Below are 13523 nucleotides of genomic sequence, written 5' to 3'. Positions count from 1 at the left end.
CATCATGGAGTTGGACAATGAAGAACAGATGCCTTAGAGTTGTGGTGCTGGAGAAGAATATTGAATATATCATGGATTGCCAAGAAAACAACAGAACAATCCTGGAGAGAGTAAAACCAAGTTGCTATGTGAAACAATGATTTTTTAAGTTCTGTCTCACATACATTCGTCATGTTGCCAAGAGGGAGAGGTCCTTAAAGAAGGATACCATGCTTGGGAGAATGAAGGGATGGCACAGGGAGGGAGACTCTGGATGAGATGTACTGACACTGTACAGTAAGTGGTGTAGCTGTGTTGGAGAGAATGTGACTAGCTCAGGACAGAGAAAGGTGGAGAGCTATAGTGCATAGAGTTGCTGTGAGTCTTAAGTGACGTAATAGCACATAACAACAACAAAGTAGTTAAATAAAAGAAACACAGAAAAGCTAGCATGTGTCTTTAAAGTGTGCCTAATCTGCTATTTTCATGTGCACATCAAAGTTGGGAAGTCAATAGGGAAGACATAAAAATTGATACATTTGGGCAGATTTGAAAAGGAGCAAAAATGGCAAGTGACTGTTGAACCAGCTTTGGAGCCTTGGGGTGGGCAGCTGGGGGGATCTGGCTGGCCCTGGTATGTCAATCGCATTTAATGGATTATGTGGCTTCCTTAACACAAGAACATTTTCCTTGACATTTGATAGTATTTCTGAATTTTTTACCTTTTGTTAAAAAAAAAAGATTAAATAAATAGCCATTTTCAGCCACCATCATGAATAGCAGAATTCACACAGTAGCACTAAATTCCAAATATGCTAATCAACTCGAACCAACAGAGATGTTTAAAAATTACATTGATTTGTGTATCTAAATCCTGGATTAACTCTCACAATTTTCTGAATAAACAAAAGTCCTGTTTTGCAATTAAACTTTTGATGTGATAAAAAGCGTAAAGACAAAATACCTTGAGGTTAGTTGTTGTTGTTAGGTGCCATCGAGTCATAGACGACTCATAGTGACCCTATGAATGAAAGGACTGAGCACTGTTCATAGAGTTTTCGGAAGCAAGCCATTTCAGAAGTGGATGCCACTCTTGCTTCCAGGTTTGTTTTAATCGGGAAGCTCCAGCAAAAACTGTTCGCCATTGGTAACCATTATCACATTTGGCACATTGGTGTCACAGGGCTCAGCATCACAGCAACAACGAGTTACCTCTGTACAGCAATGCACAGACCAGTGCTATACCACCTAGAAGAATGTTTGACAGAAAAACAATTTGAACCTGGCCTTACTGCAGCAGATTGAAATCACCCACTTGGGCTTGGTAGCATAACTTTCTGTCCACTAGGCTCCCTCTATGTCGTCATTGTTATTGTTGGCCACCAAGCTCAGGCTGCAAGAAGTCACAGAAACCCTGGGTGGAGCCATCCAGCAAAGACATGGCCGCATTCTTGCCCCTCTCCCTTTGGAGCTTTAAGCCACTACCTGCCTCAAACCCTAGGAGTCATCCAGGAAAGAGCACGGCCTCCTTCTCCTCCCACTTCCCAGGCTTTACCACCACCTGCCTTAAACATTAGGCCAAGCCTCAGGGGGCCTGACTCCTGGCAGGAAGAGCATTCCTGCATGTCAAACACAAGTCTGAAAAAGCCTCAACCCCCAAAACTTGCCATGATACTTGCAAGTAGACCACCATGCTCAGGCAGCAAAAAGTCCCAGAAACCCTGGGTGGAGCCATCCAGGAAAGACATGGCCGCATTCCCTCCCCTCTCTTCCTTTGGGGCTTAAAGCCTTAAACCTTAGGCCAAGCCTCAAAGGCCTCGCTCCTGGGAAGAAGAGCAGTAAGGCACATCAAATCCAAGCCCAAAGGAAGCATTTGACCCCACAGACTTGAGATTCCTTGCTCACGAGGACCACCATGCCATGCTCGGACAGCAAGAAGCCACACAAAAATAAAACCATTACATTCTCAGTACAAATAAAGATAATTTGTAGAGAGGGGTGAGAAGAGAGATATTTCTCCTAGAGAAAACATTTTCGTTCAATCTTTTACTCAGAATTCTTTAGATGCTGATATTATAAATGTCTTTCACTTAAATGAATACTAGACTTTGGAGGTAAACTTAGTGAACACATACTGAGGGCTAGAGAATGAGAGGTAAAAGAAAACAGTCTTGATTCAGCCTAATGTCTGGATCCTTTTGACTTTCCTAGGAAATGAAGCTGTGGAATAAATAATTTCATCTTTCTTCCTGATGTCTATTAATAATAATACTTAAGACTTGGTTTCTTTTTTTTGCCATGGCTGGAAGAAGAAAACTGGCATGAATGGTCAGAAGATATTGACAGAGTCGAATATGTGATCTGCTTTCAATTTGGATTCAAAGAAGTTGGGGGAAGTGAGAAAAAGTTTTGCATAACTCCATTCTCCTAGAAATAAGAAGCAAAGATGTCTCATGCAACTCGGTCTTACTTTTTATATCCTTTAGTTCCATTCTTCATAAAACCGAAGTACCTTTTCCCCCTCCCATTCAAGATGAGCACGTAGGTTTTTAATTTTTTAGATACTAGCAGGACATCCACTTTCTAAACAACATGACTCTGGAGACTCTATGATCTTTGAAAAATGTTGATAATTGTAGAGGGGCGTCAGGCCTTTTGTTCATAGGGTCCCTATGAGTTGTGCTCAACTCGAAGGCATTAACAACAGGTGTATTGTTATGCTAAATCCGCTGGGACACAGGTAACTATTTGGAGCTTATGCTTCTCATTAGAATATGGGTCTCAGAAAATTTGTGATTATGTCAGTGTATATTGAGAAAACTTCAGAATCTGAAGAAAACAAATCAAGAATAATATCTTCAACAACAAATAGGGATCTTCATGTCCTTCAGTTAAAAATTATGCCGCACGGCCGCCCCCCGTCCCGGCCCCCCTCTCCAGGTTCCCTCAGCCCTGCATGTCCAGCCCAGTCCCCGGGAGGATGAAGTTCATGTATAAAGAGGAGCATCCGTTCTATAAGCGCTGCTCTGAGGGCGAGAAGATCCGAAAGAAATATCCGGACTGGGTCCCAGGGATAGTAGATAAGGCTCCCAAAGCTAGGATAGGAGATCTGGACAAAAAGAAATACCTGGTGCCTTCTGATCTCACGGTCAGTTCTACTTCTTGATCCGGAAGCGAATTCATCTCCGAGATGAAGATGCCTTGTTTTTCTTTATCAACAATGTCATTCCACCCACCAGGGCCATAATGGGTCAGCTGTACCAGGAACAACATGAAGATGACTTTTTTCTATACATTGCCTACAGTGATGAAAGTGTCTACGGTCTGTGGAGCTGCAACCCTTGAGGTGTGTGGGGGCCTCCCATTCTACATAGACAAAGGTGTCCGCCTTCTTTGGCCTCCCCCTTCAGGCTCAACAACTTTCCTTATTCAAGATCTGCACTACTTCATGTTTGAGGGTTTTTCTCCAGCCACCCTTACAGTTGGGGTGATGGTGAGAATGGCCCCTAGTACCTCCTTTCCCTTCCTTCACCTTTCTCTGTCACCTTCCTTACTCTGCTTCAGACTTCTTGGTTGTCAGTCTCACATCCAGTGATTGTTTTGGTTTCTGTTCCCTAAGTATACAAGGGTCCAAACCCCAACAATCCTTTTCTTTACCTTCTATTTGGGGCTGTATGGAAGGGACTGAAATTGTGGAGAGGGGAAGGTAGGAGACACATCAATAAAGAGGAAACCACCAAAAAAGAAAAAAATTTTGCCACACACACACACACACACACACACACACAAGAATTATGTCACATGAAGAGGTGGTAGCTATACCTCCTTCCCATAGGGGTGTGTTAGATTCTTACATAAAGAGAAGATAAACTTAATTATGATCTTTTGTGGTTAGAGAAAAGATTTAAACTTCTTACATTAAAAACCAATAGTCGTAGATTGCATTATATGGGATGTCTGCCCAAACCCACACATGCTAGGATATAAGGAAATTACAGCAGTCACCAAAGTTTGATACTGATAGAAATGTCCCCAAAGTGGTAAATTTTAAATGCTCTAAAGGACTAATCAAAAGCCCAATTTTTAATAAGATAATTACATAGTGTAGATAAAGTTTTATTTGAGGACAATTACTGAGTGGTAAGGACAACAGAAATATAATTAGTTAACATAAATTTTCCTCCAGGCCAATCCTGATGTTTTTATTTGGAATTTTTAAATTGGTAAAAATAAAATGAACCTTACCAAAAAAAAAAAAAAAGTTGATGTGTTTGAATTAGGATGTTAAGCATATTGAACATACCACGAAGTACTAGAGAACAGCCTAGTGATAAGAAGCTGAACCATAATTCCAAAGGCAAATCCACCAGCTGCTCTACAGGAGATGGATGAACAATCTCCTCCTGTGGGATTTACTGCTTCTGAAAACCTGCTGGAGCATCAGCTGTGGGTCATTTTCAACTTAGTGCCACACAACAACAGTAACAAGAGCACATTTTTCTTGGGAAAAGTACAACTAAAATGTTGCTCCATCTCACTAATTGTGCATGCACTATCAAGAAGGACCTGTGACCTTAGAGAAGGACATCATGCTCGGCTAACTAGAGGTTTGCTGACAAGACCTTCAGGGAGCTGGATAGACACTGGGTCTGTAACAAAAGGCTCACACATAGTCCCAATATTGAGAATGACCAGGGATCAGGTAACAGTTGTATATCTGTTGTACATCAGTTTGTTACGAGTTGGAGGCAACTCAATGTCCTCTAATAATAAAACAGGTGATGCTTAATTAAAAAAAAAAAAAACACACAACCAACAACACCTGTCACACTGTTCTTCAAGGTGATTTTAGAGTGACATATTTGCGGCAGTAATGCATAAAGCATAGTAAAGTGTTAGTTTTTATTCTTAAGATCAGATATAGCAATAGTAATAGTAATAAAAATAAGAATACCTCATTTATTAATGTTATATTCTCCTCAAAGTACTAATTTCAGGAGGTAAATCACTAACAGCTAGATAGCACTGTTTTTTTAAAACTTCAGATATTCTGGCATCTAATTCTAGGCACAGATCCACTGATGAATTTAAACAACAGTGAATAAATGCAAAAAACATATTTACTAATATAGCTGTAGGTTTTAGCATACTATAGATTTGGTCATTTCTCATTACACTTTTTTAAAAAGTCCCAGGAAAACATGGCTTTCTGTATAAAATTAATTATTAGAATACAAAAATTTTGAAAATCAAATAAGCAATATTCTTACTTGTTGACCTTTTAAAAATTGTATTTAGATTATATCTGACATTTTGTATCAAGATATTAAAAGAAGAAAGAAGAAAATTTTCAATGCATGAACTGATTTTGCGCAGAGAGAATATTCTATGGACAATCAAGAAGAAATGAGTTCAGAGTACTAATAAATCCAAGTACCATAATTTTTCATGTTGGTTGATTCCACTCTACAACTTGTGGTTAAAAGGGAACTTTGTACATGTCTATATGTACATAGGTATTAAAAAAGCACCACTATTTGAATGCTCTGAAGGACTTCCTCCTAGTCCAGTTAAATATTCCTCATGTTGTTGCTGTTACGTGCCATCGAGTTGCTTGCAACTCATAGCGACCCTATGTACAAAAGTCCTAAACCCTGCTCTGTCCTGTGCCAATCTTATTGTCTCCAACACAGCTATCCCCATAACCCCAGTCACTGAATCAATCTATTTCATCAAGGGTCTTCCTCTCCTGCACTGTCCCTCCACCCTCCCGAGCATGATGTCCTTCTTCAAGGACTGATCTTGCCCTGCAACATGTCCAAACTATGTCAAATGAAGCTTCAGAATCCTTGGCTCCAAGGAGCAGCCTGGTTTCACCATCCTTAGGATGAGCCTGTTTGTTCTTCTAGCAGTCCATGGTATATTCAATACTCCAGCACCACAGCTCAAAGGCATCAGTTCTCCTTCTATTATCCCTGAAAATAGTCCTTATAGAAAACAAAAAACCCAAGAATAAAGCAGACCTGAAAAAAAAGACATTTTCCAGGTTCGTATCTAATCAAGAATCAGAAGTATGTTGTTGTTGTTGTTGTTGTTAGGTGCCCTCAAGTCAGCAACCAAATGACACCCTGCTCATTCCTGCTCCATTTTCACAATCTCTATTGGGCTTAATCTCGCCGTTAGAGCCACTGTGTCACTCTATCCATCTTGTTGAAAGTCTTCCCGTTTTCCCCTGACCGTTTTCTTCCCTCACATGACACCTTTCTGCAGGGAATGGTACCTCCCCATTACATGTCACAGGTGTGGGAAACAAAGTTCCAACATTCTTGCTTCTAAAGAACATTTTGCAGTATAATGAAAATCAATTATTACAAAGTAACACACCTTTTCTCTTTTATTTCTGTTTCTTTATCGGCAAACATAGGAAAGATAATTTCCACACCAAGTTTATTCAAGAAAATTTTTATAAAAGTAATGTGAGCAAAGGTGAATTCAGATGAGGAATAGGCAAAACTGGGGAAACTGAGGGTGGGGCAGATGCAAAATATTCAACAATTATGAGGACTTCCACACCACGGTCAGGAGCTGAGGAAACCCACCCAGGAGGCTGTCTTCTGTAGGATCACTGATTGTGGGGGGAGCCTGATGCTGATGAAGTTTCTGCAGAAGATGGAGAGTGAAGCACAAATTCCTTGATGCTGCGCAAGGTTTGGGACAGGAGGTTCTTCCTCGGGTGACACCATCTTCACTTCACCTCAAGAGACCTGAGGAGGATATAAGAGTGTTATGTCCAAGCCTAACTCTACAAGCAGCTTTCCCCCACTTCTCTCAGGCTCCATGTTACAGCAACCAAGTCACAAGAGAGAAAGAAAGTATCAACGAATGAATCCACTCAACCCCATATTTACTGCAGCACTATTTATAATAACAAAGGGTTAGAGGAAAGCCCTGGTGCATCAATTACCATGGCTAATGAAAAAGTGGTATATCCACATGAAGGAGTATGTAAATATCACAAAAAAAATCACAACTATGTAAAAGACTGCACAGCATGATGACTCTAGAACAAATGATGCTGAGGCACCTAATTATTTATTGCAGTTGAGTTGGTACTAACTCACCCTCCCAAGGGTATTTACAGATTATAAATCACACAAGAGTTATCACATCTTTCTCCTTTAAAGCAACTGGTGGATTCAAACTGCCAGAAAGATTCCACTTTTGGGTAAACAGCACAATATCTAACCCCATAGACCACTAGAGCTCTCTTTTTAGCTATAATTCTTAGGATTATGTGAGGATTGATGCAATTAGAACATGTTACACAGTGACTGAAATTTAACCTAAAGTATATGTTAATTATGAAAAGCTAGTTACACTTAGGTAAAGAAACTGGCACATTCACAAAATGAAATCTTATATATCACTAAAAAACGATGAAGAACTTGTGAAATACTGCATGGCATTGATGAAACTAAAGCACATTATTCTGAGTGGCATATGTCAGTCACAAAAAGACAATAATGGCATAAGATTATAAATTTTAAAAGCTATTTAAATATAGATAAAATCAGTATTGAAGGGTTAACAGAGATGAGAAACAAAGATAAGTAGGGAAGAAAAGGTTTGCAAAATATATACAAACTTAGCTAGATACTATGTAAATGAAGCTCAGTGCCTAGTGGTATAGAATTACATTGCCAACCCAAAGGACATGATTCAAATCTACTAACTGCTCTACACAATGAAGATGGAAAATCACCTTCCATGTGATTTACAGCCTTTGAAAACCTGCTAGAGGTTCACTTATAAGTCCGTTCCAACTCAAGGAACATAACATCATACAAACACACAAGTATATTTTCCTACTTATTTTTTTCAAGTTGGATGTGTTTCATAGCTCACCCCGGTCAGTGGGTTTTCAGAAGCAGTAAATTACACATGAAGTGATTGCCCATCTTTCTCCTGCAGAGAGAATGGTGGATTTGAACCTTGTACCTTATGAATGTTGTTGTTGTTGTTGTTGTTATGTGCCGTCGAGTCGTTTGCGACTCATAGCGACCCTATGTACAACAGCCCTAAACCGTGCTCTATCCCGTGCCAATCTCATTGCCTCTGACACACCCATCCCGATTACCCCAGTCACTGAATCAATCCACCTCATAGAGGGTCTTCCCCTCCTGCACTGTCCCTCTACTCTACCCAGCATGATGTCCCTCTCCAAGGACCTGTCTCTCCTTACAACATGTCCAAAGTATGCCAAGTGAAGTCCCAGAATCCTTGCCTCCAAGGAGCAGCCTGGTTTAAACCCTCTCTAGGATGAATAGGCAGTGCATTTCCTTACCACCAATGCTTCCTATACTTCCCTGGTATTTTTTTTTATATATTTGCATCTTTTTTTTCCCTTTCTGAGTTGTTTTAACCCCCTACTAGTTTATTTACAAAATTCAAATATAAATTTGAACAAATTATTTCCATTTCCTCCACCCCTCCACCCATCAAATTATAAAACCGATGATTAATGTCCTTCCCCCTGCACATCCACATCCCTCTGCTTCCACCCTCTCCCACCCTTCTTGGATCCTTATACTCATCCTACAATAATGGTTTTATACAATATTTATCCTTGTGGGTATGAGTTAGTTCACTCAGCATAATGCTCTTCAGTCCTTCCCAAGTTAGGTAATAATTTACAAAATCATTCATTTCTCCTCTGTGCTGCATAGTATTCCACCGTGTGAATGTAAATCCATTCATTTGTGGTTGGACATTTGGGCTGTTTTCATATTGTTTGTCTATTAACTGAGGGAGTTGTGGGTGTCTACTGCCATTGGAAAGGCAGGATAGAAGGGGGAAAAGTCCCTTAACTCTCTGTCACTGAATCTTTGACATAATCTGTCTGCTCAGAGGTCAGAATCCACAGTAGTGTTGTTATTGTTACTGTTAGGTGCCATTGAGTAGAGGACTACTCACAGTGACACTATGAACAAAAGTTCTAAGCCTAGTCTTATCCCGAGCCAGCCTCAACTTCCTGACACACAAGAGCCCACTGCAGCAGTCAGTGTGTGAATCCACCTGGTTGAGGGTCTTTCTCTCTTCACCAACCTACCAGCCTTCCCAGCATAATATCCCTCTCCTAGGAATAGCACCTCCTAGCACTATGTCCAAAGTATGTGAGAATTCAGTCTTCATTGGTATTTCAGTTTCCTGTCCTATGACTTTCACTATTAATTCTAGGAAACTAAATGTAATGGTAAAAAAAGGATTGCAGTATATTACCTGTTGGCTGAAGTCCAGAGTGTCCTGGGAAAGAGAAAGGAAGATGGGTGTTTATAGGACACAGGAGCAGATCTGTCCCCACACACCATGCTCTCAGTTTAATCTCCCATCTGAGACTTCAGCTCTGACTTGTAAGCCACACACAGCACAGAGGAGACAGCAGGGTCTGAGGGCCAGCAGGCTGTGGAGACACTCAGAGACCATATGGGTCTAGCATAATGGTGTTAGCCTCAGGAGCTCCTTTTTAATTTGCCCCAAGGCCTTTACTTCAAATTTCAGGGCACAGTAGCATTTGGGGGGAGGTGGGTAGGGGAACCTCTGACACGTTATATTCACTGTGTTTTGACAGAAGAACCAGGACTCTTTTTTTTTTTTTATGTCGTGAAATTTGGGATTGACAAAAACACAAAAGCTCAATACAAGGTCATCACTATATAGAAAACTAGCTTAGAGAAGCCATGATTCTCCTCAGAGAAGTCCATGGGAATCTCAGCTACTAACCCTCTCCTTACCTTTCTGATTTCTGAAGTGGATGAACAGCCCCGCCCCGAGGAAGAGCACCCCCAGAACAAAGCCCCCAATGCCACTCAGCATCTTGCTCTGTGCAGATCCAGATTGTGCTCCTAGGAGAAGAAGCCACGTTCAGTGATTTGTTTCCAAATCCAACATTTCTAATTGAGAGCCTGAGAGTCAGCACTATGAGAATGGGAAAGATGTCTGCTGAGGGGGAAGAAAGGTTTAAAACTCACACTGAGTAGGTTGGAGGTGTGGTCACTGCACTCATCACAACTCAGATCAGGTTTGTCACAACAACAGGTGAGGAGTCTGAGACTCAGGGAGGTCAGAAGCTTGTGATAGAGCTAACGAAAAGCAGAGCTAAGATTGCATTCCTTCAGGTCAGGAAGGACCAATATTACAGTAGACGCTCCTCTCTTAGATCACAGTGAAAATCTCTAGAATGAAGAGCAAAGTACTGGAAGCAGAAATCCAGCTCAAGAGAGAGAAACTGCTCCCCAGAGTGAAGAACTTGACCATGTCCTGTGCTGTCATGAGAGGATTCCAAATAAAGACAAACCTTTCCTGACTCAGAGGGCATCATTGTCTCCACAAAGAATAGGTATGTGTGAATATTATCACAGAATTACTCTCTGTGACCTGAGCTGAAGGACAAGAGAAAATACAGCCAATGAAAACCTAGTGTGGGAAGAGGAGGACCTGGCCCTCAGGGATAAGCCGAGTCCCCCTGCTTGGTGACTGAGGAATTGATGAGATGAGATGACTGCTCACTCCATTCCACGGTGACAGGGCTCTCCAGGCTCGGGTGCTCCACTTGGCAGGAGTAAACCTCTCCACTCTGAGGAATGGTTTCAAGCATCACCAGCATCTGGAAGGTCCAGTCTCCATTGCGGACCAGGCCTGTGGACACAACCCCAGCCTCCTCTTCCTGGCCATTCCGGAACCATTTGACTTCAATGTGTCCTGGATAGAAACCACTCACAGAGCAAACCAGGAGGTTGTGGTGTTGCAGGGGCTCAGTCTTTGAAGGGTACACAGTCACCTTAGGCTCAGCTAGGAGAGAAAAGGAGAGACAATAAATGAGAAACACAGGGGAACTCTTGCTTGCCAAGGCATCTGTTTTTATACCCAGGAACCCCTAGAGGTGGACACATGGACCCTGAACATTATGTCGACATTAGATTTGAGACATAGAAGTGAATTGTAGGGTTTTCAGTCATTTGATCACTGTAGGAATGCTTAGAATTTTTGCAAAGTACGTCAGGTTTAACTAAAAGTGTTGGTTTTCATGCCCGGATTGCTGGGTTCAAGTCTAGAGTTATCTCTTACTAGGTGGCCCTAGGAGAGGATTTTGGCTTCTGGTTCTTTTTTATTTCCTCCGTGCATCAGCTTTCTGACTTATAAATTTCCTGCTATAGACTTGAAATGAGTCAGAACCAACCCCTAACTGATCCTCCATTGATTTCCAAATTGTGAATCATGAAGGAGGAGATGCCCGTCTTTCTTCTGAGCAGTCACAGGTGGATTTGAACCACTGGAGAGAGAAGTACAGCTTTTGGAGTAGCAGCTCAATTCCTACTGACTCTGCCACCTGATCTCCCTTCTCATCTCTAAAAGGATAAAAAGAACAGCTTATCTTTTAGGGCTGTGTGAGAATTGATGCAATTAATTATGAAACAGTGACTAAAACTCAGCCATTTTGTTAGATGGGAATTCTGGGGGATTGGTGGTAAGGAGTTACGCTGCCAACGCTAAGGCACTAGGTTCAACTCCACCATCTGCATTTTAGAAGAAATATGATCAGCCGGGTCCCATGAGATTTACTGTCTCTGAAAACCCAGGGGAGAGTCAGATATGCATCAGTTCCAACTTGTAGTACACATCAACATATATGTTAGGGACCTATACTGAGATGTAATCTGATTTAAAGTAGTATGGATGATGGGGAAACAATAGTGGGACAGGTGGGGAGAAAGGAGGCTGAAGTAATAGAATGTGATCTTCGTGTGAGCATATGTTTAAAGAAACTTATTTAGATGGGAAATTGCTCTGTGAATTGAATCCATGAGTTCTACAAGAGAGATTAACATAAAAATGCCATTTCTTTTCTTTTAAGGTGCTAATATTTGCTGTTTTGATAAGTTCTTTTCTCAAAACAAACATATGTAGTATTTTAAATTTGACTTCATTTATAATTATTTTAAGTGGCTTATCAGGTTTGGGTTTGAGGTCACTAAGTACGTGCTTCATGAGTTGCACAAACCCTGACACTAGCAGGCCTTTGGGGGTTTTGGGTGGTGCTTTGGGGTTTTTAAAGGAGAAGTTTGAGAAACATTCTTACAATACAAGAAATAGTAGATTTAATATTGATGAAAGGCGCTCTGGTGGCCAAGTGACAATAATCTGTGCAGAAATCCCTCAGTTGGAGGCCACCAGCTGGGAGTAGGATGGGCAATCTCCTCCCCTGCGACTAACTGCTTCTGAAAATTTGCTGGGGGTCCATCTACCATACTCAACAGCAACATTATAGATGATGAATATTTTTATAAATTTTTCAATACATCTCATTTAATAGATTGATTGAAAGTTCACTACTGAGAAGAACTGAGCCAAATCATAAACCACAATGTCAGATCTCAGTAATGTCCTCATAATCTTACTTTGTGGAGAACTTTCTTATCAGAAAAACCCTAGAACCTTAGCAACAGTGATCAAGAGGTGGTAATCTATAGAGTATTAATTACAGGTGGCAGATAAACTTTAAAATATTTAAGAGCCACAGAGTAAATTGAAAACAAAAATAAACTTTACACTTAGTACCTCACACTAATTTTTAAAATTATTTTAAAAAAATAAAAATAAAAAAACTGCTGCTTAACAATGGAGCCATCGAGACAAATTTTGTTACATAGTTACGGAGCAGATTATGACTTAATTATTGTTTGTATGTAAAAATAACACTGCAAGTATTTTAAGAAACAAAGTATAATTAAAAAACCTACTTCCATTGTTGTTCTAATTGTTATTGTTGTTGTTGTTATGTGTCGTCGAGTCGCTTGCGACTCATAGCGACCCTATGTACAAAAGCCCTACACTCTGCTCTGTCCTGTTCCAATCGCATTGTCTCCGACATACCCATCCCGATTATCCCAGTCACTGAATCAATCCACCTCATAGAGGGCCTTCCCCTCCTGCGCTGTTGCTCTAATTACGTAAGTATATATACTATAAAAAAAAAAAAATTAAGGAAATGTAGACTGAAAAGGAGCTCTGGAAAGGCCTCAGATGCGTCAGGATTGCTGTCACGTCCTGGATGACACAGGGCAGCACCCGCCACACTCGGCAGATACAGAAACTGACGCCTGTGACGGTTCACCCTAAACGTAATGTGTGCGCAGAAAACACGTAACAACTGCTTTGACTGGAGGATTTCAGGACGAGGGAAGGTCTCCCCTGACTAACCTCTCACTGTCCTGTACGTTTATTTTTTTTTCTCCCCTAAAAAGTCGCCCAGCCCCCCACACCTTCACTTTCCTTCCCCGAATCTCTCACCAACCCCGGTCCGTGTCCCCATCTCAGCCCCGTCACTGCAGCCCCGTGTCCCCCCCCGTACTCCCCCCCACAGTGACCCCGGGACAGCTGGGGGTCCCCTCCTCCCGCACCCACAGCGGCGCTCACCTCGCCGCCGCACCAGGAAGTTCTCAGAGACTTCATAGTTGTGTTTGCAGTAAGTCTCCACCTCGGCCCGC

The 13523-nt window shown here is 41.4% G+C and overlaps 1 protein-coding gene and 1 pseudogene across 1 annotated transcript; one reads left to right on the top strand and one right to left on the bottom strand.

Annotated features, from left to right (window-relative positions):
- Positions 1–2959: 2959 nt before the first annotated feature.
- LOC102853392 lies at positions 2960–3324 on the top strand (annotated as a pseudogene).
- A 5896-nt stretch (positions 3325–9220) lies between these two features.
- Positions 9221–13522, bottom strand: LOC102852968 (HLA class II histocompatibility antigen, DRB1-1 beta chain-like; the record flags this gene model as incomplete). Its single annotated transcript, XM_006882176.1, has 4 exons — positions 9221–9282; positions 9771–9881; positions 10546–10827; positions 13453–13522. Coding segments are annotated over 4 exons (525 nt in total), but the record flags the coding sequence as incomplete, so codon positions are not given.
- Position 13523: the final 1 nt, after the last annotated feature.

This window comes from Elephantulus edwardii, unplaced genomic scaffold (genome assembly GCF_000299155.1).
Source record: "Elephantulus edwardii isolate Elephantulus edwardi_28Jun2011 unplaced genomic scaffold, EleEdw1.0 scaffold00017, whole genome shotgun sequence".
Lineage (NCBI taxonomy): Eukaryota > Metazoa > Chordata > Mammalia > Macroscelidea > Macroscelididae > Elephantulus > Elephantulus edwardii.
Note: the sequence above shows the minus strand (reverse complement) of the source record. Positions and strands in the feature narration are given on the sequence as shown.